This window comes from Haliotis asinina, chromosome 1 (assembly GCF_037392515.1).
Source record: "Haliotis asinina isolate JCU_RB_2024 chromosome 1, JCU_Hal_asi_v2, whole genome shotgun sequence".
NCBI lineage: Eukaryota > Metazoa > Mollusca > Gastropoda > Lepetellida > Haliotidae > Haliotis > Haliotis asinina.
Window position 1 is genome coordinate 94175825 of NC_090280.1, and position 26426 is coordinate 94202250.

General features: G+C 39.4%; 1 protein-coding gene across 1 annotated transcript; it reads right to left on the reverse strand.

The window, feature by feature from the left end:
- Window positions 1–10076: 10076 nt before the first annotated feature.
- On the reverse strand, window positions 10077–24643 carry LOC137255664 (merlin-like). The gene is made up of 15 exons (XM_067793145.1): window positions 24390–24643; window positions 22411–22539; window positions 20814–21020; window positions 20201–20352; window positions 19633–19708; window positions 18192–18326; window positions 17891–17965; window positions 17373–17486; window positions 15960–16082; window positions 15187–15318; window positions 14381–14466; window positions 14093–14207; window positions 13684–13835; window positions 12222–12381; window positions 10077–11590 (listed from the first exon to the last, which is right to left on the reverse strand). The coding sequence occupies exons 1-15, from the start codon at window positions 24486–24488 to the stop codon at window positions 11540–11542; spliced, it is 1806 nt and encodes a 601-aa protein (XP_067649246.1). The 5' UTR covers window positions 24489–24643; the 3' UTR covers window positions 10077–11539.
- Window positions 24644–26426: the final 1783 nt, after the last annotated feature.

Consider the following 26426-nt stretch of genomic DNA (forward strand, 5'->3'; position numbering starts at 1 on the left):
CCAGTTGTTGATCAAGCTGGCCAACAGTCAGTTGCAGACCACTTCAGGTCGCCATGTTTGTTATACTTTTCTCTATTAAATTTTTATGAAAACATGTCTGCTGTAGATTCATTGAAGGGGGAGTTGGCCCTTCTTTTGCACGTCGTGCTTTTATCAAGCGTTTTCTTATTAACAAATGTTCTATTTATACAGTCGAGAAGAGGGTTTACAATTTCATTACCATATCTAAAAAAATATTTCTTTATTCAGAATATTTGCAAAATAGTTGTCCAGAATAGTTGCCAAATACGTGTCCGGAATAGTTGCCAAAAACTTGTCCAGAATAGTTGTCAAATACTTGTACAGAATAGTTGCAAAATACTTGTACAGAATAGTTGCCAAATACTTGTACAGAATAGTTGCAAAATACTTGTACAGAATAGTTGCCAAATACTTGTACAGAATGGTTGCCAAATAGTTGTCCAGAATAGTTGACAAATACTTGTCCAGAATAGTTGCCAAATACTTGTCCAGAATAGTTGCCAAATAGTTGTCCAGAATAGTTGCCAAATACTTGTCCAGAATAGTTGCCAAAATACTTGTCCAGAATAGTTGCCAAATAGTTGTCCAGAATAGTTGCTAAATACTTGTCCAGAATAGTTGCCAAAATACTTGTCCAGAATAGTTGCCAAATAGTTGTCCAGAATAGTTGCCAAATACTTGTCCAGAATAGTTGTCAAATACTTGTACAGAATAGTTGCAAAATAGCTGTCCAGAATAGTTGCCAAATACTTGTCCAGAATAGTTGCCAAATACTTGTCCAGAATAGTTGACAAATACTTGTACAGAATATTTGCAAAATAGCTGTCCAGAATAGTTGACAAATACTTGTCCAGAATAGTTGCCAAATACTTGTCCAGAATAGTTGCCAAATACTTGTCCAGAATAGTTGCCAAATACCTGTCCAGAATAGTTGCAAAAATCCTCGAGAAATGATGAAGTCGTCTTCTTCACAACATAAAAAGATAGTTAAGCATACTCCAACATGAGACACAGCTGCAGATTGTACCAATTTCCCACATGGCATTTGGTTATTGGGGTAGGTAGCTAGGATGATGACTTGTTTCAAGAAAATATGCAAAGTATATATATCAAGGCATGAAAATAATCAGTCGATTATCCCTCGAAACAAATATCATTGGTTGTAAAAGGAAAATAGTATTGAAAAGGCGCGGAAAACGTGAATTGTTGCGGAAAGAAAAACGCTTATGGGAACACTCACCATACACGATTTACATAAAATATGAGTGTTGACAAACAGCAGTAAACCATTAAAAATGAAATGCATTCGGGTTATATTTAATCGTCAGAAGACCCGAAGATTTAGTACACACACAGACAAAAACAATTCCATCATACAATCAATGCTGACATCCTGAAACGTCACATCCATGTCTATCACCGGAACGACTGGGTCACTTTATTCTTGCAATATCACGACCGGGGACATCAGAATTGTGCATCACACACTGGACCCATGCGAGGAATCGAACCCTGATCTTTGACGTGAAAAGCGAATGCTAAAATATAATACCCAAAGAAAGTAAAAGACTATCCCATCCTCTCATATTACCATAATTAATCTGTTATAACTTTGACCTTAACTTCTTTTGAGTAGGATATAACCACACCAGTAATCGTTTAACTCTGAGGTTTGAAGTTAGAGATATAGTGGAACACCAGCTCCTTATCCAATACATGGATGCTGAAAGTGTGTAGACGTTACAGTCAGACTGCGAAATTAGTCATTTCGTGAAATGACTAAAACTTTAAGTCATTTCGTGAAATGACCAAGGGCTAGGGTAAGAGATTTCGTGTCATTTTGTGTAACAACAATCAATATACTTCAGTCATTTCATGAAATTTCATTCCATCTATAGGTGGTGGACAGGGGTTGTCAGGTGTGGTTGCTCTTGACATAGCCAGTGTCAGACAAACAGGTGCAGATGTTTCAAAGCCAAGCTGAAGTGCAACAATCGCTGCCACATTAGTTTTATGGAAATGCGGTTCAATTTGGTACATTAAGTTATTAGGTGAAATTTCATGAAATGAAGTATATTGGTCGCTTTTGCATAAAATGACGCGAAATGGCAGACCCTCTTAGTCACTTCATGAAACGACTGATTTCACAATCTGACTGTAAAACATAATCTTATCTCAACTGAAAGACGAAAAAGGATTGTTACATTTTTTGTAATCTGTGAACTTCACGAAAGGTTGCGAAAAGATTTATTTGTTAAAATAGGGCGTAAGGGGAGTTTTTAGTTTAGAAAGGTTAAAAAAATACATAGGATTAAAATAGGTGTCAGTTAGGAACCCTACATGATGTTTAAAAATTCTTCTGGGGAATAACAGTGCCATCATTTCCGACGGCGTCTGTCAACGTCGTAAAAATGGCAACATCAAAGATGTATGGATAATTTTGCTCTTATCATAGAATAATTTTTATATCTAGGAGGGGCAGGTTCAGTACATTTCGCATTTCTGTTAAAAATGGCATGACAACCGAAAGAAATATGGCTAAAAACGTAATTTACAAAACATTAATTCCGCACCAGAGCAGTCAAATTAGCTATCGCATTTACCCCTCTACACTAAGGCAAAAACCTTGAAATTCCTGTGACCTTTGATGGCCAGAGTTTTACCACTGCAACAATTTTACCGGTGTCACAAAACAGAAGCTGATGTTTTAGAGATTAAACCTTTAAACCCTCACACCGCATTCCCAAAATTCCGTCCAAAACCTACATTTGTATTTCTTAAGACGTCCCCATTTTTTCAACTGTTTTTGCCTCAAACAAACATGACCGGAGACATGTTCAAAAGAGCGACATGGCCTGTGACCTGAGACGATTTCATGAGACATATAGTGACGGGTGATTCAACTGCCAAGTGTATACATTGTATGCTGACTTACACATAATCAGCAACAATCTCATTACCATATGTGGCACTCATGTACAGATGAAATACTGTTAAACATAAAATGAAACAGAAAACGTCAGGAAAAAAGTTACTATACCACATTTGGAGCTATAAAGGTGTCACATCCAGCCAATCGTGAAATGCCAGTGGTGACGTCATGGCACGTGACACGTGACATCACGCTGCTGCCATGAGAGTTTACTGAAACTCCCATTGCCTTTAAAAGACGAGGCGCTTTCTACCTGTCAATGGTATCACTGTGTGTAATTATGTCTTGTCTAACGGCTCTGTCTAGACAGTTATGGATACAGGATATCCTGTCAAGGGCGGCTGTCGACAGTTCTCGCCTTGGGATGATGAGGTTTTAGTTGACATTTTGCCTCAACTGACTTGTACAACAGAACCTTCAGACAACATCCGGGACATCAAGGCGTGACATATGACATTTCACGGACAGGTGGCAGGATAAACATTAACTGACGCCATACCAGTGTCAAAAGCCTTTCCATGATAATAATCAAAACATATGCAAAAAAATTATACATATATAACATGTTTACCAAGGCAGGTTTTGAATTTTTTGTACCTGGCACGTCATGTATGGTCCATGACGTACACTACCGGTCAACAAGAGTATGCACCTGTGCTTGAGGGGTTGTTGAAGATATATTGTAACCCGGATCTCCTTTGGACACTGTGGAAGACATCTGAGAGTAAAACCGTCGCCGACGAATCCGATATGTTGACTTCTGAGACTTATTTGCACATGCGAACAACTGACTTTGTCTCTGCATTTGTTTGTGACTGTATTGACTTGGTCTAACCCAAAGCCGTGGGTGGTTGACCAGGAGAGTATCGTCTGGTCAGGATTATGTTTCATGGTTTACTTCATGTTGCTGACTCTGGCTGTGAGCAATAAAGCTGACGCCACTCTTAATTTCCTGAACAAACACACGAACGCGCGCACGCACACACCCGTATGCACACATACCTATCGTGTTCTGCCCCTTTAAAATTTAACCATCAGATGCTTTGTGCTGAAATATGCTGCTTTGATAAACATAACACACTGGTTCTTCACATGCTCTTGGGCTCAGATTTTTGAAGAGCTCTTTGTGCTGAGATATTTACATTAAACTTAAAGAGAGATTGTAAAATCTAGGCCCAGGACATGGATCAACGTGAGTTGGTTTTATGCTGCTATTAGCGATATTCCAGCAATATCACCGTGGGACACAACAAATGGGCTTCACACATTGTACCCATGTGGGGAATCGAACAGGCTGGAGAACCCAACAGGCCAGAGAACCCGATCTATCCCATCCTCCTTACTTGGAACATGACAGCTATATGCAATGGCTCCCTTAGAGTTGGTCTTCATTTACCTAGTTTTGTTGTAAGAAGTGATGAGCCAGTTGGTCCAGCTTGCTGAATTGGTTGATGCATGTTGTGTTTAGACTGATGCTGTCAATCACTGGATTGTATGTTAATTAACAAACCTTTTGCTGAGAGCAGCATGAAACACCCATTCAGACAAAACATACTTGCTCCTAAGACCATGTTTTCAGCAGAGTGAATATGGTTTTATCCCAAAATTCCAACCAAATCACTACTGGGACTCCATAAATGGGCATCACACATTGTACAAATGTGGGGAATTGAACAAGGATCTTTAGCATGACCAGCAAATACCTTAACCACTAGGCTACCCCACATCCTCTTTCCAAGCTAAACCAGGATCATCTTCACAAAGACTCATGCTGTTGATCACTGGATAGTCTGGTCTGAGCTCAATTATTTACACACAACCACCATATAGCTGGAATATTGCCTTGAGCAGCATAAGACAACTCACCTAACCAACACCCTCCGAAATAATGCACACAATTCTCAGAAATGTACAACTTTATTGACATTTTGATTGTTTTTGACATTTCTGTACAAGAAGACAGTATTTATTTTTGGCAGTACATGTAGACATAATTCCACACCCTTGTCATCGAACAGTGAGAATAATGGACTATCGAAATATGATGGATAGATGTGACTAAACCATGAGTTGTGTGAAAGGCCTGTGTACTGCTCTCATTCAGAAGCATATCTTAAATCATACTTTAATTATGAACTCTACAAAAAAAAGTCATTTGAAGAAGAGGAAATATGTAACAAGGTTCACGTTCTAAGACATTACTCTATCCCCATCGACTCCCATTAGAGGTACAGCTGATAGATATTTGATATATGATGAGATTCCAAAGTCTATACTATGTATGGTCATTTAGTGAGTGAGAGGAGTAATCTTACGCTGCACTCAGCAATATTTCAGCTATATACTGGCTGGCTGTAAACAATTAAGTCTAGACCAGACAACCATGGTAATAGTATCAGTTGCACCATGACAATTATCATCAGTCTACTTATTATCCTACAACTGTCTCATTTGTTAGTGAGTGAGTTTAGTTTTTACACCGCACTCAGCAATATTCCAGCCATATGGCGGCGGTTTGTTAATAATCGAGTCTGGACCAGACAATCCAGTGACCAACAACAAGAGCATTGATCTGCGCAATGGGGAACTGATGACATGTGTCAACGTCTCATTTGTTAATTATGGTGATGACGTCAAGGGTTTACAAAACTAAATCATGCTAAAAAAAATGCATGAAAGATATGCATTTTTGAAGTGATGAAATAATTCATACTCTTGGTTAAAATAGAAAATGCTGGAAGAATGTTGAAGCTATATAGTGAGTGAGTGATGTTTTTTCATACAACTGTAAGCATTATTCAAGCAATATCACAGCTGGGGCACCAGAAATGGGCCTCACACATTGTACCAATGTGAGTAACTGTACCCCAGATATTATTATCTAGTGTATTCCAGGAGTGAGTGAGTATAGTACATGCAGAAATATTCCAGCAAAAGCATTGCTTGGGACACCAGAAATAGAATGCAGTAATAAGATCCATGCCAGGAATCAGATGCATGTCTTCTGCATCACTGGTGAACAGTTTAACTACTAGTCTACTCTACACCCTCTCCTGTGATGCAAGGATATCAATATTCATATTTCAATCTTGAAACAAAAACATGAGGTCACTTGCAAAATGTCAGCTTCTTATCTTAAAGCAGAAGTCAGTTACTTCATGTTTCTAGGGCTACAACTCCACACTATCACTCGTGATCACCCAGATATTCCTATCAAACTTGAGTAGTATATTTGCATACGCTAAAAGACAAAAACTAGTTTCTAGTTCAAGGCTATCATATATACTGAATGCAGAAAGTAAGGTAGCATTAAAATAATAGATTGTACAAAATGTAACCATTGGGCATACATTACACAGAATATCACAGACAGAGCTAACAACAACTTCACATCACACTGCTCTCAACTGATCAACACAAACCAGGTCTGTACACATTATCAGATAAACGTTAGCAAAATATGGACAAAAGTTCAGCTTCGTTTCCCTCTAGACTGAGTGAGTGAGCTTAGTTTTATGCTGCACTCAGCAATATCCAAGCCATACGGCAGCGGTCTGAAAATACTTGAGTCTGGACCAGATAATCTAGTGATGAACAACATGAGCATCGATCTGCACAACTGGGAACCGATGACATGTGCCAACCCGTTAGTCGCCTCTTACAAGCAATTTCCGTTTAGAAGCTGAAAAAACAATCACAAAGGTCATCTGCCTGGGTTACTTCCCTGACTGTCAGGAACCCCAATACTGTCTCCTAGAAACAATTGGTTTGCTCTTTTATTTCACAGTCTGCAATATCCAGATAAGCGGGTTGTAAGTATGGAGCCGGGCTGTAAATATTAGCTTCACACAATCAGTGTAGACACTACTGAATTCTTGGTATGCAACAATCAGAATGTCATACATGAGTTCTGTAGTAACTTGGGAGGGCCAAAACTTAAAATAAACTGGCAAACAAGGATAAGTTGGACCGGCACTGAGAATGTGTTCATGAGAAGTAGGTGATGCATGACAGTAAGCAAACCTATTTGGTCTGTGAAAGGTAGAACAGATGGAGGCTAGTGCACATGCAGTGCATGACGATGCAATTGATTCCGTGCATAGCTGCACATGCCTTGCTCCTAGGACTATCATGTGATCTATGTATCACTTGATCAGACAACTAGGACCACTTTGCTCACAATGGCAAGTGCCAGCACTCATACAGCTAATACAGGTCAATTAGCAGGTTGGTACATGACTTATCCTTGTTAGCCAAAGGTTATGTTATCATACTGTTGCATCTTATTTGTACATCCTGTCAGTTGTGATTGCTGGCACATCAACACCAAAAATGGTAAAACACTGGAAAGATTTGTATAATGTGGTAGTTTCTTTCACCCAGACTAAAATTTCTGAAAAAGAGGCTAAATCATCTTAGAAAGCAAACAGCTGATTGGCTGAAGACGTCAAGGAGCCTTCATTCTCAGTGGACTTACAAACTGCTAAGGATGGACCTGACACAGCCTCCTAGGAATGAGTCTCAGACCTTCGTGAGAGGCGCCCAATAGGAGAAAACATGGTGTGCTCAGGATGCAGGCATTTGCGTTCTCTGTCCAGTCACAGCAATCAGCACAGAGATACACATTCATTCTCATCACCCCTAAAAACACTATTTTCATTTGATGATGTACTAATTCATCGCTAAGTAATAGCATGATTCACGATTGAAATGTCAATGGACCTTTACCCATACTGAGTCAAGAGATCCTGTAACTGAATCATGCAGTCATTCTACGGTTGAATCATTTGGTGATTGTGTGAATGACTGAGCAATCCAATGATTCTATAATCCAGTGATCCTCCAGTTCAACCATCCAGAGATCCTGTGATTGAATGATCATTGATTTCGAGACTGAATCATAAAGATATCCTGTAGCTGAATCATTGAGTGATCCTGAGAGTCAATCATACATTGATCCTCATACACAACAGAATCATCAGGGTGGATAAAACTTTTTGAGAAAGTAGGGTGAACAGTTCATTTTCACCTGTTTTCACAAGAGTCTCAATGGTCACATATTGAACTTTCAGGACAAAAGGGGGGGTTGGGGGGTCCACCACTGCACCCCATTCTGGATCCACCAATGATCATCGGATCGTTACACAAGGCCTGTCATTTTACCTGCAACTGGAACACAGACCTCAGGAGAGCGTGTGACTACTGTATGATCATGCCCCAATTCTTGCCATATATACACAGGAAATACAAAATGAAATATACAAGTACATGTGGTATTAAATACAAAATATAGCTGAAACTGTACAATAGCTTCAACGCCAACAGCACTGAAACATAGTTATGCTAATAATTGCACTTCACAGTTGACAGTTCTTTAAGCTCCACTAATGCCTTTGTCAGCAGGAACAGAGAAACATCAGTATCATAAAGCTTTCAAATACAAAGATTAACTAACCGTTTTTTCAACCTTTCCAATTCTGCTGACTTACGTTTTCTAGAGCACTTATCTCTGACAATACTGCCTTGGTGAGATATAGGTATAATGTAATTCAAAATTTAATCACAATCTTTAGCTGATCGCTGCGACATCATAATCAAATGACATCATCATACACCCTGCTACTGAAACTGGATAACCCTGCTTTAAATTTATGACTAACAGATTGGCTGGTTTGTTGTTTAACACCACACTCAGCCATATTCTAGACATATTACAGTGGTCTGTAAACAATCAAGTTTGGACCAGACAATCCACTGATTAGCATCATGAGCATCAGTCTACAGACTGGGATACATTTACAACCAAGTCAGTAAGCATGAACACCTGCTCCTGTTAGTCAGCTCTTGTAAGAAGCATGGGTTACTGAAGATCAGTTCTAACCCAGCATCTCACTCTTGTGTCTGTTGACATCAAACATATCAACACTGACAGAACTTGCCAAGACTTGGACACCTAAACTATCGTAGACTCATCTTGATATGCTTGACATCAAATGTTGAGATACACCCTAAAACATTTCTCATGCATGATCTATAAATCCATGAACTTGTTAACTGAAATGATTTAGTACACAGTATGCCAGAAATATTAAGTATGTCAGAGGGCTCGACTTAGTGCTTTGTTGCTTGCACTGTGCAACCCAAGTGTAGCCTAATTATTGGTCAAACTTGCACTAGGTGCATGTCATTTTTTGAGAAATAAATCAACAATTCTAACATTATAAACATAAGTATGTCAGCTCATTTTTCTCCTAAACTTTGAATAGCTGCAACACGGAAACATTGTTATTCATAAACATGTATCGGCTATGACAGCTCTTGTATAGAGGGATCAGCTGTTTCTCTGTGTTGCTATGGTTTCACAGGTGCTCATAACAGATATACGTATATGTGCACCAACACTCTGATGTTTTAACACACAACATTGCTACTGGAATTGGGATGGTGCAACTCGGTTTTAACACTATGTTGCACCTGGGTGCAAGTAGGCTGACATCTCTTACATCTCACTCTGTGTCAGCAAAAAGCCAGAAGAGATGCAATGCACATTTCAGATGTTACAAGTTGGGTGTTAAATACCACAAGTACAGGTATGGTGCCCACAAACATAAAAACATGGTCAGCCAAACCTAGGATAATTGGTTTCCTGCACCCAGTTTCACAAAGAATGGCTTCTCTCATGTTACCAAGGTTTCACAGCAAACAGTTTGAGTTTTCAGTGGAAGCTTAACTGAGAACTGTCATCTCATACACTGACAAACTTATTTTAAAAGTACATCCTGGTTCTGATGAGCTTTGAGACACATGGTAAAAATTATCATTAAAATTAATGTAGATTTGCAATAAAAATATGGATTATTATAAAATATATTTAAAAAAGATTTGGCAAAAAATAGCAGGGCTCCACAATGACTGATCAGCTTATGGTAACACATGACCAAGGAAATGCACAAACTGACAAGCAAATAAGATTGTCTAGCACACATAAATTCAACCATGAGTCTAAGTGGTTAACTGAAACACTGCAGAGAATGTCAGTAAGAAGATAGTTTTTTCTAATGTTATTGCTTTGTAGAGGTGACATCTGTATCATGGATAATTGGACCAGTGAAGAGGAAGAAGCTTTCATGCAAGACAGTGAGTTTTATGCGCACTCAGCAATATGACAGCAGCCTGTATATAATTGAGTTTGGAAAGACAATCCAGTGGTCAACAGCAAGAACATCAATCTATGTAACTGGGATACAATAATGTGTCACCCAAGTCAGTGAGTCAGACCATCCAATGCCATTAGATGCCTGTTATGGTAAGCGTGGGTTGCTGAAGATCAATTCAAACCTGGATCTTTGGGGGTTCAGGGTTTTGTTGCTAGTGACTGAATTGGAATAACAGTATTTAACAGTAATCCTGTAAGCTAAAGCTCAGATTCCAATACCTTTTCACTAATTTCTCAGACGTGTTAAAAGTCGGGTGGGAATTACAGAAAGTCAGAAGGAACTGCCAAGTGAGATCACACATTAACAAGCTTCGTGAATCAGCTGAGCTATCACACTGGACACAACAGGAAGATTGTCAGTAAATTTGTTCTTAGAGTGTCTTCACATTACAGACATTACATTACACAAGGCACTACGGTAGAAACAGGAACAGACACTGAATTTGAAGGTGAAGAAGTCTTCCCCAAGATGGAGGAAGGCATTTGTTCCGGAACTCACAAATCAGCCATTAGACAATAAATCCATGTTGGAAGAACTGCACAAGCTTGCAGTGTTGTGGTTCATGGTTCAACATTCACAACGAAAGTGTACTTTGGCATCCAAACTGTTGCGTGTATAATGTTCAATAATTCATCCATCCTGACGCCATTTTTTCACAACTTGCAGATGGAATCCAGAGAGAAATGAGGTGTGAATGTCTCGAAAGTCACAACAAGCTATACAGAGGTCAATGTACAAGACAAAATGTCTGTGATTTCAAGATTAAGCAGTGTCCTGCACACACAAACAAAGATCACAAACCTGAATCTCTCACCTGTCATCAACTTGTGGTTGTCGTGTTTTACAATGACATGTCTCCAGCCTATCAATATCTGTCATTCATCATGTCAATGTCTGCCTTCTTTCATATCAGTACCACATCAGACAATTCCATTCCAGTCGCTCGTCTCCCAAACAAATCTCCCTCATCGCACCATTACACAGCTAAAATCCAACCACACATAAAACCATCTATAGCTGCCTTCTCATCTTCAGTTTACCTTCAAGTAGGTACCACAATTCTCCAGTTTTCACTCATGTGACAGACTTGTTAAGGCATGCTGGTTCTACCTATGTAAAACTACAGCGGACACTTGTCTCACAATCCACTTCTCAAAGTGGCACACATTTTGGCACTTGGGTAAAATGAAGCTAGTTGCTAGCCCGAAAGACAACCGGTGATGACGGACAATCATCATGGTGGTATGGGTATCTATCCAGTTGGATATCATGGTATCACGTTTCTATGGTAACCAGAGTCCTCATGGTTGTCATGGTAACCATTGAGAAGTTGGAAAAACCTTTGGAACAGGTGCATGGCTAGCCAGACTCATAATTCCTCGAAAAATGCAACACGGGCATTAGAAGTACTGGCACCAATCTGAAATAAAGTGACCAAAATTAAATCTGAAAGCCTTTTGACAAATCATCCTTGCTTTTATTACAAAATGGGGGCTAAAGTGGTTTATGTTAAAGTATAGGTATCACAATGATAGATGAGCTAAGGCTATATGTAGCCAATTTTATACTATGGGAATTACACTGATCTGAGTGAGTTTTACGCTGCACTCAGTAATAATCCAGCTATTTGGCAGCGATTTGCAGACAATCCAGTAATCAACAGCATGAGCATCGATCTGCACAAGTGGGATCAGATGACTTGTGTCAACTAAGTCAGCAAGCCTGTCCACCCGATCCCGTTAGTCGCCTCTTACGATATGCATAGTTGCCTGCAAAGCACGGGTTGCTGAAGGCCTATTCTACCCCGGACCTTCATGGGTCTACATCAGCTTAACCCTGACCACACCTCTTTTGAAAAGCACCTAATGAAAACATTGTTATAGAGTATATGCTTACTAGATCTTTCAATGAAAGAGTAAGAATTTTCTCCGAAATATGGTGTTTCAATACACTATAAAATAGCTTTCCACACCATCGTAACCTTTGTCCTGACACTTAAAACTTTGGATGGTCATTAATGCCTGGATTTGATTGAATTTGCAAAAACACACCTTTCTAAGAGTGGAGTACTTGGTTTCCCCACGTTGGATGATCTCCTCATGGAGACGGTCGAAGTCCGTCTGTCGGTCCTCCACCTTCAGGACCTCGATCTCCGTCTTCAGCTCCTTCAGCTGCTCCTGTAGGTTCTTACTCTTCTCCATGTACTCCAGTCTGAAATATCAATCACACACGTAACATACATGTACTCCAGTCTGAAACATCACTCACACGCAACATCAATCTACTCCAGTCTGAAACATCAATCACACACGCCACATACATGTACTCCGGTCTGAAACATCAATCACACACGTCACATACATGTATTCCAGTCTGAAACATCAATCACACGCAACATCAATCTACTCCAGTCTGAAACATCAATCACACATGCCACATACATGTACTCCAGTCTGAAACATCAATCACACGTGCCACATACATGTACTCCGGTCTGAAACATCAATCACACATGCCACATACATGTACTCCAGTCTGAAACATCAATCACACAAGTCACATCTACTCCAGTCTGAAACATCAATCACACATGCCACATACATGTACTACAGTCTGAAACATCAATCACACGCGCCACATACATGTTCTCCAGTCTGAAACATCAATCACACGCGCCACATACATGTACTCCGGTCTGAAACATCAATCACACGCGCCACATACATGTACTCCCGTCTGAAACATCAATCACACGTCACATCTACTCCAGTCTGAAACATCAATCACACATGCCACATACATGTACTACAGTCTGAAACATCAATCACACACGGTACATACATGTACTCCAGTCTGAAACGTCACTCACACGCCACATCAATCTACTCCAGTCTGAAACATCAGTCATACACACCACATACATGTACTACAGTCTGAAACATCAATCACACGCGCCACATACATGTACTCCTGTCTGAAACATCAATCACACGCACCACATACATGCATTCCAGTTGGAAACATCAATCACACGCGTCACATACATGTACTCCAGTCTGAAACATCAATCACACATGCCACATACATGTACTACAGTCTGAAACATCAATCACACATGCCACATACATGTACTCCACTCTGAAACATCAATCACACACGCCACATACATGTACTCCACTCTGAAACATCAATCACACACGTCACATACATGTACATGTTCACGCAGCTTTGGGCAATATTTCACCACTATCACAATGATTAACACCAGATATGGGCTTCACACTTTGTACACTTTGTGGGGAATCGAACCTGCTTCTTTAAACAAACACTTTAACCACTATGCTACCCCCTGCCCAGAAATCAAAGATGGAGTTAATATTTATCGTCACATCAACCCTACTTCAGAAACACATGACATACACGTGTACTCTAGTCTGAAACATCCATCTCTATCATGTACTCCAGAATGTCACATTTACCACTACCATTACCTCCAACATGTCATGACCCTACCTCTCCTTCTCTATCTCCAGAGACAGCTGATCCATGTCCCCCGGCAGGTGCTCGACTGGCATCTGTGTCGGGGGTGGAGGTGTGGGGGCCAGTATCGTGTGGTCAAGTTTCAGCTCATTCAGCTCAGGGGCCATGTGGTAACTATGGAAACTCTGAAAAGTGAGAATTAGCATCAAAATGTAACCATGGAAACTCAGGGGTCATGTGGTAACTATGGAAACTCTGAAAAGTGAGAAATGGTATCAAAATGTAACCATGGCAACTCAGGAATGTCCAGCTGACACTTAGATGCTTTTCCAGGTTTACTGTTAGATTATGTCAACTATAATGAAGACACTAGAACAGATAGTTTTTTGTACTATTTGAATGTGTTTATTCAAATCAGTGTGATAAAAACGAGACACGTTACCCCAGCACTGTAGGGGATGTTGGTCCGAGATACCTCCAGAAGCTTGTCCTTGGCAAACTTTTCCGCGATCCTGGCATGAAGCAGTTCGTCCTTCAGCGTCTCGGCTTCCTTGGCTCTAAGGAACATAAAAGCCCAGACATCTCTATGTAATACTGCATCTCGACAGAAACCCTGGACTGTCCTCAAACACATCCTGAACTTTTCCCCAACACACACCTTAGAAAGTGTCCCCCAACACACCCTACACTCCCCTCCAATGCACTCCGTCCTCTCTTCCAACACACGTACCTCCTCTCCGAATCCTCTAGTAGTTTGGCTGCAATCATCTCCGCTTCCCTCGCCCGATGTTCCATCAGCATCCTCTCCTCCTCCGTCTGAATGTACACACAACAGAACTATACACATGTTTCCACAAAATATATTTTAAACTACTAAACTGACAGGACACCCAATATATTCATACTACTACAGTTCCTTAGTCCTGGCTGGAGGGTACTGAACACACTGACTGTCAGTAGTGAATGCTGAAGTAGTTCTGGGTTGTGGTTTCTTGTCAACACCACTAATGACACCATTAAGTTTTACCACAAAAGCTTCAAATCCCAAAGATTGCAACTGGCTGTACAGCTTCTTAATATCAATGCTAAGTAATACTGAACAGACTAATCAAATAATTAGTCAATGAAACAATCTTGCTTGTGTCAATGATCTGCGATGGACTCAGGAGACCAATGGATAAAAGTATGTTCCTTACTATTACGTTTTCATAAATCAAGACATAAAGAACTAATGCTGTTTCGTGATTCGTAGTAAAACAGCAATGTAAACAACATACTGCTGGGTGTGTCTCAAGTGGAAGTATCCTCAATCCTTGATCATTGACTTTATCGGTGCCTGTTACATTGGCACAATGTCATGATTGTGTCCAAAATTGTGCACACGTTTTGTGGTTGGGTTTATGATTGCAATTAATGACTGATCAATCACTAAGATCTGATTGCTGATCTGAACATTGTGAGCAATAAGTAACACTAATGGTTGGCCTAATGCACAGCAGTTAAAGCATCTCAAAGCTAAAGAATGTTTCTCCATACCTTTATTGCCGATACTTTGATCCTATGGACTTCATTTTCCGCTTCTTTTGATTTCTCTCTCAATAGCAGAGCCTCCTCATCCATGATACGAACTTTCTCCGCCAACAAGTCTGCTGTTTCTTCCGAACGCATCTACACAAATACAAGTCAATAACTCACGATGTCAGAAACATTAATACCAAAAGCACAGCCATATGCCACATATGCAATACAGATATGAAATGGATCATTCGAACATTCAGTATAAGCCTTTTAACTGTACCTGAATCATATATAGAGTAATCGAATGTTCCATCTTCACAATTATGTACTTATCATGATTTGTGAAATTGGGTGTCTGAGTTGAATCTTTATGCCACAGCTCAGAAATATTCAAGCTATATGGTGGCAGTCTGTAAATAGTCGACTCTGGACTAGACAATCCAGTGATCAACACTATGAGCATCAATCCAGGGATCAATCACCTGGGATACAAACGTGTCAACAAAGTAAGTGATTCTGACCACCTGACCCTATTAGTTTACTCTCATGACAAGCATGGTTACTGAAAAACAATTCTAACCTGGATGATTTGTGAAAGGTCAGACTATGTTTATATTGGAAGTAGCTTCAGTTATCTGCTCGTTACAGTATGAAAGAATGAAAAGCTTAAAACTCTAAGACATTGTTTTCTCCCTGTTGTTAGGAAAACAGACATGGAAATGGTTCAACTCTGATTGAGGACTGCTTCTCTGTTAGAAACATGAAAGTACCCAGAATGCAGTGAGACTGACCAGAGCTTCCTGTGACATGCGGACCTCGTCCTGCAGCTGCATCAACCGCCGCTCCAGGTCCTCCTTCTCTCGCATCATCTCCTCCCGCATCTGCTTCTCCTTCGCCAGCCGCGCCCGGTCCAGCTGCAGCAGCAGTAACACCACCATCATCATCGATAATCCAGCATTGCACATTCCCCATATCGCAATTACTCTGTACTCCTACATTGTTACAGCTAACCCTTGAGTCCAGATCTGTGGGACCATTCGCAATTTATGCATGGCTAGGGGTACTGATGATGAGATCTGTGGGACCATTCGCAATTTATGCATGGCTAGGGGCACTGATGATGAGGTCTGTGGGACCATCGCAATTTATGCATGGCTAGGGGTACTGATGATGAGATCTGTGGGACCATTCGCAATTTATGCATGGCTAGGGGTACTGATGATGAGATCTGTGGGACCATCGCAATTTATGCATGGCTAGGGGTACTAATGATGACTTTAAGGAGTGAACATTCCCTAATGACAATTCACTTCAAAATATTTCATTTGAAACAAACTACAACTAGAATACATTGAAATCTGTGGTCTCTCTGAATTTATTTTAGAATAATTTACTGTTTGCTGACATTCTAGCTAGAAGTTGGTGACTTAATAGATAAACATCATGTGTTGGCCAATTTCCGGGTGTTATTGAGTATTTGAAGCACGGGAATGCATTTGGAACCGACGGCGTCAGCCGGAGGTTTCAAATGAAATATTCCTGTGCTTCAAATACTCAATAACACCCAGAAATTGGCCAACACATGATGTTTATCGACATTGTAAACACAAAAGTAAACCAAAAGGGTTTTAGTGTCTGCACTCGTTTACATCGAATACGGACACAGCAGTGAAGTGTCATCAGCTGGTCGTTTCAGCTGGTTCTCATGCTAGCATCTGGAGTTGCTTATTTGTGACGTCATTCTAACTTTACGTCACAATATGATTTGAATGACCACTGTTGATGACACAACAAAACAATTGTTTAGGTGTCAATACGCGGTGAACAGTCTGTCAGTTTCCGGGAATCTAATACCATTTAATCATGTTTTTCAACCAATCAGATTACAGAACACAGTAACTTTTGGTTTACAATTAAAAATGAAGCATGCAGTTTTACAGATGATAACTTTTGGTCTAATGTGTAGACCGACTTTTCAGAGTATATTCTTACACCATTATCAAGCTTAAACAGATCTATAATCTACTGTATATAGAAAGACATTTTTCATGTATCAGTTTATGTTTTGAAATATAAACTGATCTGAATTCCTAAATGTGGAGACTGTTGGGAGTTACTGACAAGAAGGGATGAACATCGTGACATTGCTTTCTGAGTTCAAAGAGTGGATCCTTCAGAGATTGATGTTTGGTCTTTTGACCTACCTGTTTACGAGCCTTCTCTTCACGAGCTTGGGCCTTCATCTGCTGGGTTTCCATGGAGTCAGGTTTCCGTCTCCGCATGAACAGTTCATGATTGCCAACACATAGCTCCAGGATCTAGACAAATCAAAATCAAACCAGTCAGGCCTTGTAAGTGCAAATTCAAATGACTGATCAGAGTAAGCATGCCATCACCATCACCACATCCACCACTACTACCATGACCATCATAATCACAATCATCATCATCATCATCATCACCACCAACACCATGACCATCATCATTACAATCATCATCATCATCATCATCGTCATCATCATCATCATCACCACCACCACCACTACCATGACCATCATCATCACAATCATCATCATCATCATCGTCATCACCACCACCACTACCATGACCATCATCATCACAATCATCATCATCATCATCATCATCATCATCATCATCGTTATCTTCATCATCATCACCACCACCACCACCACCACCACCACCACAATTACATCATACCTACCAACTTATTAATCCTCAGCTTTGGTGCATAGAAAGTGAAATCAGCTGCCCCCTTGCCAACATTTTTTATCAGAAACTGCAAAAAAGATTAGAAAATTTGAATTAAACAGTTGTGAGTCACATTCTTACATGGCTACAAGTCATCCAATTACATGCATGAACAATGTTTCTACCCTGACTTATGAAACAATCTAAATCTGACTGATCAATCTGAACCCATTACAATCATAAAAACTACTGCACTGATGCAGAGGCCAATACTTATAGGAAAAATAGCTTTGAAAAATTCTGATGAGGATTACCTTTTTGTCCTTGAATGAGATATTCTTGATTTCACTCCAGGGGAATGTGATCTTGGGTGTAAGCCGATTATCCCGCTCGTACACATTGATCCCCCGAGCGTCGACACCCAACCACAGATCTGTATGCTTCCTATTCTGGTAAAGGATACGTCACATGAACATAAGTTGGTTGGTTGGTTGGTTGGTTATTGAGCCAACATTCAGCAATATTCCAGCTTTACGAGGGTGGAGCATAAATAATAAAGCCTGAACCAGACAACTTAGTGATTAACAGCACGAGCATTGAGCTATGTGATTGGGGTAACTGTTTCAACGTTACCTGTGGCATAGTGGAAAGAGCATCAACCAGAAGATCAGGGCTTGATTCCTTGGGCATGTCATATGAAAAGATGTTACAAAATAGCACATGCTATTTTGCTGACATGTGGCATAATGTGACAAAATTTAGACTGGTTAAAGTGAGGTATCCATGGTATCTAAGGCATGGTATCTCATTAAGTACCATACAACAGAGAAAGAACCCTTTCAAAATTTGACACTGACTGTAAGTTGTTCACTGATCACGCGCAAAACATTGGTACCCTTGATGTTTCTTCATATTCCCTGAGCCAAAAGGGCAAGTGAACATAAACAAGGGTACATCGCTAGATTCTGCGGATGGCAAGAAAAACAGATTAAGAGTTATCTCCCTTCCATCAATTTCAGATATCCTGATCAGGGCAAATGAGAGTACTTCTTGTTGAGAAACCCACACGAGTATACTGTTTACATTGCCATGAGGAAACTACACCAGTTGTTCAGTTCAGTTGATTAGTCTTTCGACACAAACAACTTTGATCAATGGATGATTATTCAATCAATCGCTCCAGAACTACCCTGAGGTAGTACACAGCCGGCTGCTACTCCTGGTGAATAACAATCATTAATAGTCGAAAACCATTGCATTCTGGGTCTTGACAGCATCCCCACAACGTCAACATCAACTCCACCATCACTGGACGGTCTGCTTCGTCACTACGACAACAGTCACAGATCAACCTGATTTTGAACGTATATCAATCTCCTCTTTCTATTATTTCAACCTGTGAAGGTCCGGGGTAGAACAGGCCTTCAGCAACCCATGCTTGCCATAAAAGGCGACTATGCTTGTCATAAGAGGCGACTAACGGGATCGGGTGGTAAGGCTTGCTGACATGGTTGACATCAGTTCCCAGTTAAGCAGATCGATGCTCATGTTGTTGACGACTGGATTGGCTGGTCCAAACTCAATTATTTACAGACCACCACCATATACCTGGAATATTGCTGAGTGTGGCATAAAAATAAACACACTCACTCAATTTCTATTACTTCATTAAGTTCTACCTGATAACCATCACCTTCATTGAAAAAATGCTCTCTCTCAAATAAATGCTGTCAGATATATCCATTTAATTCTTACCTTAATCTGAAAGTAATTCACTCCATACATTTCGAAGTCCTGGGCTATCTTCAGATACTCAATCTCGGCTTCATCTCTGCAACATATCATCACAGCAGCTATTCAGTGTTAATATATATAGAGGCAATCGGGTAGACTAATGATTGCAGCATTCACTTATGAAGATGAAGACCCATTTTTGACTCCACATTTAAGTACAACGTCTGAATATAGCTAAAAGCAACATAAAGTAAACTCACTCACTCACTCTGCACCCAAGTCATGTCTATCTACATGCAAATCCAATCTAACATCCAAATTGATTTTAAATCTTTTAGGGGAAAAAACAACAACTCTGTATCATTACCTTTTACGGGGAACTTTCACTTAAAAATCTACAAACAGATCGCTGCACTAAGACAGTTGCAACTTCCATGCTCTAGCACAGTCAAAACATAGTTGCAGTGCTACAATCACCTATATATACGAACTATAACATAATAACTAAACTGTTTTGAATGTAGAACACCTGTATTTACCCTTAGCTTGTAACATTTTCTACCAGCCAGGGTGTATTGACAACACCTACCTGGTCATGCCACGACGGTCAGCGTACCACACTTTGATTCTCTCCTCCCACATCTCAGGGGTCATCTGATACTGGTCAATGACCCTCTGGGGCAGCAGGTCCTCGCTGGCCAGCATCCCCGCCTTGTATGTCGACGGGTCATAGTCCCCATACTGCAACACAGACAGAACACACCACAGATGAGTCTTTCCATATGTATATAATCACCTCTGTTCACCAAGCAGAAAATGGGTACCTGGTGGGATGTCATATGACTATTAACCTAGCACCACACAGACAGCTTAGGTTATGCACTTAGAGCATGCATGTGAGGCAGGGGTTCAGCATTGTAAAAATGGCCTTAAAATTTTGGTGAAAGGATTCTGGGTTTGAATATATCTCCAGCAACCTGATGGTTCTACGGGGATATCAAATTGATGAAGTGACCAGCGTCAGTGACATGCTTCATAGCATATTCTAATACCTGGATGACATATATATTGATCACCGGATTGGTTGGTCCAGATTTGATTAGTCACATAACTTGAATATTACTGAGCCCCGCATCAAACGAGACTGAGCAAGTATAGATAATTTCTGATAGTGACAGGACCATGTGATTCCTGGCACTGACCTTGGCCTGAACAGCGTATGAGGCGAGCAGCACGGAGGCCTCAGGTGGGCAGTAGATGTCCATGTTGAGTATTGACTGCTTGACCTGCAGGAAGAACAGATGCTGGGTGATCTCCTGGATCAGCTCCTCTGACACATCCTCTGGGTAGAACTTAGCCAGGAACAGGAATGGAATCGGTGTTTCCTTGCCAACATCCTGCCCAAGAACCTGCAACATGAAACCCACTGTCATAACATGTCCAACTTGTCTTATGTACTTTCAGTGTTCATCTATCAGTCCTTCCTGGATTCCGCTGCGAAATTTTAAGAATTCTGCAGAAAATTTAAGCAAATTCTGCATCCTGTTTTTCAATATTCTGCAAAACATTCTGCAGGTAAAACATATAGGGAAAACAACAAAAACATTATACAGACCTTCATAGTTTAATTCTCAAACACAGATATAATGTTAAGTCGACAGTACACATCACATCTTGAGTAAGTTTGATGACAAAGCACCCATACCTTTTTCTGTGTTTGAGAATTAAACACTCACTGAAAGTTATTTCTCTCCTCTCATTCTTAACTTATACGCAGACCATCAACTTCTTGTTTCATGCAAATAACAACTTTATATTTAAACAAAACCTGAAATAATTTCAATTTTCAAAGTGATCGATTTTCCGAACACAATTGCAGTGTCAAGTTCATCTAATATTATTTGAAAGATGCGCACAACTTGCTAATAAAGTATCTTTATTCATGATTATTTTGAAAGTAAAATCACAGTAAATATGTCAGTTTGTTTTATGTGTAACCGATCCTACTTTTGACATTATCTCTAGTTTTCATTTCGGTTGTCAGTCCGTTTTCACTCAAGTTTTTCAAATAAGCAAATTCCGCAGCAGAAAAGTGGCAAATTCTGCATGGATTCTGCAAGAAAACACTTTTTCTGTGGACCAGACGTTTTTCTGCAAGGAAAAGTAAATTCTGTGATTTTTTCTGCGACCGCGGAATCGTGACATCCAGGAGGGACTGATCTATGCAATAAATATGAAGTTGTAATATAATGTTTCTAGAATGCCGACCAAACAATTTGTATCATCATAACTGTTACACTTCATTTATTTAGGACACATAATCGTGGAAACTAGTTATCACATACAGATCAATAATATGAGCTCAGTAATCAGTCAATAATTGATTTCAATTTTAAATCCCACCACAAAAGTCATATGGGTAACAATGAGGAACAATCGTAAACCTGTGCAAACAAAACAGGCAAGTATTAATTTAATGCAATGGTCAAGACAATCAAGGAAACTTCCTGTTGAGACACAGACAACAGTATGTTGTTTACATTGTGTTTCATGAGTTAGGAGGCTCCTCTTTATGTCTTGAATGGCAAATGCTTTCCTTAGTCTAAGATGCTGTTGCATTGTTGATGAATATCGATTAGTCTCCCAAGCCTAACTATTATCGCCAATGCAAGCAAGATTGACTGACTGATCATTTCATGACTCCAGCAATAATGAAAATGTATCAATATCTCATATTGAAAATATATCAATATTTCATGCATCAACCAGTTTTTTAAACAGTGTTTTCAATTTCTTTACCTTTTTATCAAACTTGAGCCATGCGATGTAGCCCTTTGAGTCTACAAACTGCAGCCCGAAGTACCACGTCTCTCTCAGCCCAATAGTGCGACACACCAGATCAAAGAGCTCCTTGCCCATTGCCTTGCTCTGTACAAAACATTTATTAATCACCATGATATGTACTGCTCAAAAGAAGTCACAGAACACTACATATTTTCATATGACTGTAGAAAATCACACCGCTTGTGGGAATCACGACATACAACCATCTAAGAGAAGGTGTTCTTCAACTTGTTTTGAGTAGTTTACATTCTGGGGTAACATAAACAAATATCATGGGTACATCAACCCATGGGTCCAGAGGAACCAGTGAACAAAGCATTTATTTTACGAAACACATCAATGTCAACTTTGAAATGTTTGAAGCATGGGTACAACTCTTTTTGCAGCCATCACTTGCTTTTGCTGACAAAAAAAGGGACAGACGTAGATTTAACTCCCTTCCATCGATCTGCATTTGCAAAACATCAGGAACTTCCTTACACCATACGTGATTCAATGATATACAAGATAATGAATAACATGTACTACCACAAAACTGCCTATGCCATTTGCCTTCAAAGTGTTGTCATGGTGGCCAAAAGAGTATTTTGAGGAGTAAAAGTGTACAGTTTCATAAAGAAAATAATCTGGCTCCTCCAATCATGTCTCCTGAATGCGCAATATTAATAACTTCATGGCAATATGTACAATACACATCTTTCTTACATTTCTTTCTCTTTTAGCTGACCTACTTATTCTGGGAATGGAAGTGCACTTCTCAATAAACTTCTGAATGAAGGACAAATTTTTTCATTTTCGGATCAGGGGTTGGTCAATAGCTTGGTCAGCTATGATATTGCCATTCGTAAGCAATAAGAATATATCAGCAGGACTCTGGTATGTGTGTTGGTTCCATTGAAAAATAATATTGGACAAAAAGAAGAGTGCATTCTCAATGATGGCTAAATACTAAAAGCTGAACTACAGCATGGAATGAAATTTTTAACGAATATGACTCAACTGGCATACAATCTGCTATGTGGGTATATAATCGTGTTTAATGATAGGTAGGCAGGTCTGCTACCATGAAGCACCAAATGAGTTCGGCATTGCCATTTGTTACTTGCTTATAACAATATAAGTGGGGTACATTGAAAATAAAGAGGAAAGCGCTCAGCCAGGCAGAAAGCGACATTTATGTGTGAGGTAAAATAACACATATTTAAGATAAGGAATTGATACACCACTAAATAAATGCAAGAGTTGATCCCTACATAAAATATGTCATGAAATTAATCATGTTATGTTAATGCAGGTTGTTAGGCCCTTGAACCATCATAAATGTAACCATGTTAACTGAATCCTTTAGCCTGTAGAATTAGAAAAATGATTTCACGGATAGCTGACAAAGGTCATCATGGTTATAACTACTCGACGAACTTGTGAAAACAAACTGGATTTAGAGGCACTATGTCACAGCATCAAATGCCACCATATCGTATTGCTGGCATGTAACTAAAACTGCCATAAATGATTAGTCACTCACTCATCTGAGAATCTGAACGCTACAACTAACAGGTAGCTTCCACTGTCTATCTCCAGCATATCAAACTGTCAGTGAGACAACAACTAATATTGAGTTATGAAAGTACGATGAAATGGAACAGATTATTATCTAACTTCTTTAATAACAAATATACGATTGTAATTTGGGGAAGGAAATTAGTGCACACAAACGTGTGAATCTGAAAGTTGGGGACTCGACTGTTTCAAGCAACAATGACGTGCTTGTTGTGCCAATCCCCAAACTATAACTCCGCGGGAGTTGATATCTAAAATGTTATGACATCTTTGTCATCCGCTTGTATGACTCTCCTGATGTCATCACATTAAATCTATTAATACGCCGATCTTTTAAACGATGAAATTCTGCTGTTTCCATAAATTCAAAATACCTCGATCTCGAATTCGAGTTCAGCATCCATGGTCGTCACTCGGACAGGGAGGTTTTTGGAGTTTCCCCCAGTAGTTTTCTTCATTGAAACAAGAGGCATTTTCAATGTCTTATTCCCTCTATTCAAACATGAAACGACCGAAAGTTTTTAATCGACAGCTCCTTCATTTTGACACCCAAAATAGGACTTTGTTGACTAACTCTTCATCACTTTCCTTCAATGTTGACTACCGGAAGTGTTTGTTTTATTATATACGATATGGCTAACAACTCTCTTTGGTTTCCACTTCCTGGATGAGAACCTGCAATTGGACGTGTGATTAATATTTTAGTTAATGTATTAAAGACAGTAACTCTTAACAGTCTTTTGTATTTTGCTTTGAACATGTGCATTAGCACTCATCGTGCAAAAAAAACCCAAAAAACATTCAAGGTACAAGTATCTGCACTGGGAACTTTCCAAATGCATAAAATCAGCAATTAAAATACATAATAATCCTTCCACTTTCGATAACAGACTTAACAAGCCTACTTACTTGTATAAACACTCAATCAGAAATAACTAAACAAAATAACTGAACACGCTAAACAAATTTAATAATCAATCGACGTCCGAAATCCGAGTTTACTTAGTTGTTGAAACACCCACTCAATTAAAAGGTGAAACTTCGTTACAACTACTGAACTGTGTCAATAATTTAATGACAGCTTGTGAAACAACTTTCCTTTTTAATCTTTAAGAAACCTCACAGAGTTGGTCTGAAGTTTTGATTGTGATCAGCGTTTCATTCAGTATTTTATATTTACTAGTTTCAGAGTTAGACTGCAATTCATGTATACACTTTTGAGCCAGAAGGATTGTGAAAAATGAATCAACTCTCCAAACTAACCTTAACTTGTGTAAACGTTTGATTAAAAAGAGAAATAGCTAAACAATCAATCAGCTTTTCATGCCAGATTTAACCAACTTGCTCACTTTTAAACCACTGATGTATAAATAATCATACACACTCATGGGGTGATTATTATTAGTATTGAAAAGTATGCACAATGGGAATAATTTCCATCCCCTAGCGTTTGTGTGCAAAGGCATCCTCCCAAAACGCAGACGTCCCAAAACGCAGACCCGTTAAAACAACGCATGTTATGGTTGGTTGCATCTGTGATTAGTAGGCAAGTGATTCTTCATTTCATCAATTTAATTCATTCATTCATTTAATTAATAGTATTTAAAAGTTCATTTAAAAATGTTTAACCATTCATATAGGCTATCTGATAACCATGATGATATTTTACGAGAAACATGGGATGTATATTAAACATTTATTAAATCCTGTATAACATGATGAACTTGAATCCACCATAAGGGGGATGCTTATCACTGGAAACTATATCACTGAACATAGTTATCAACAGTATTTTGACTGTGTAAATGATGAACTGTCATTCTGATATATAACAACTGCAGCGTTTATATCTGCAATAGACGATGCTAAACGTTATTCAATAATCTATTGTTCGAAAGTATGTTACCCGAAGAAAAGGCAGATTCAGATGTGCTTTAATGGATTTCAAGAGAGCGTTCGTCTTGGTTAAAAAAATAAATTACTTTATCTTCTTTTAAGAAATGGTATCAATGGAGAAATATTTCGTGTTCTTCAACATTTATATGGCAAAGTGACGAAGTCTGCTGTAGTTGTGGGGTGAGGGAGAAAACTATTTGATTAATTTGATTGTTCCACTGGTGTTAGACAAGGATGTCCACTTAGTCCCTGTTATTCTCCATAATTATGAAACTATGGACCAGTCCTTTCATTTTTAGAGGTGACAAGTATGGCCGAGTTAATCAGTGTGCTTTTTTACCTATATTTTGGGAGATCTGCGCTATGGGAGTAAACCTGCACAAAGTAAGTGCCCCCTGCAGGTTTTTAAGCATGATTTTTGTCATGGGTGATCCCATTTAAGATCATCATCACTCACCGCACCCCAGCCATAAATTACGAACGGTCCCTAAGTACTAGAATTTGTACCTTACAAG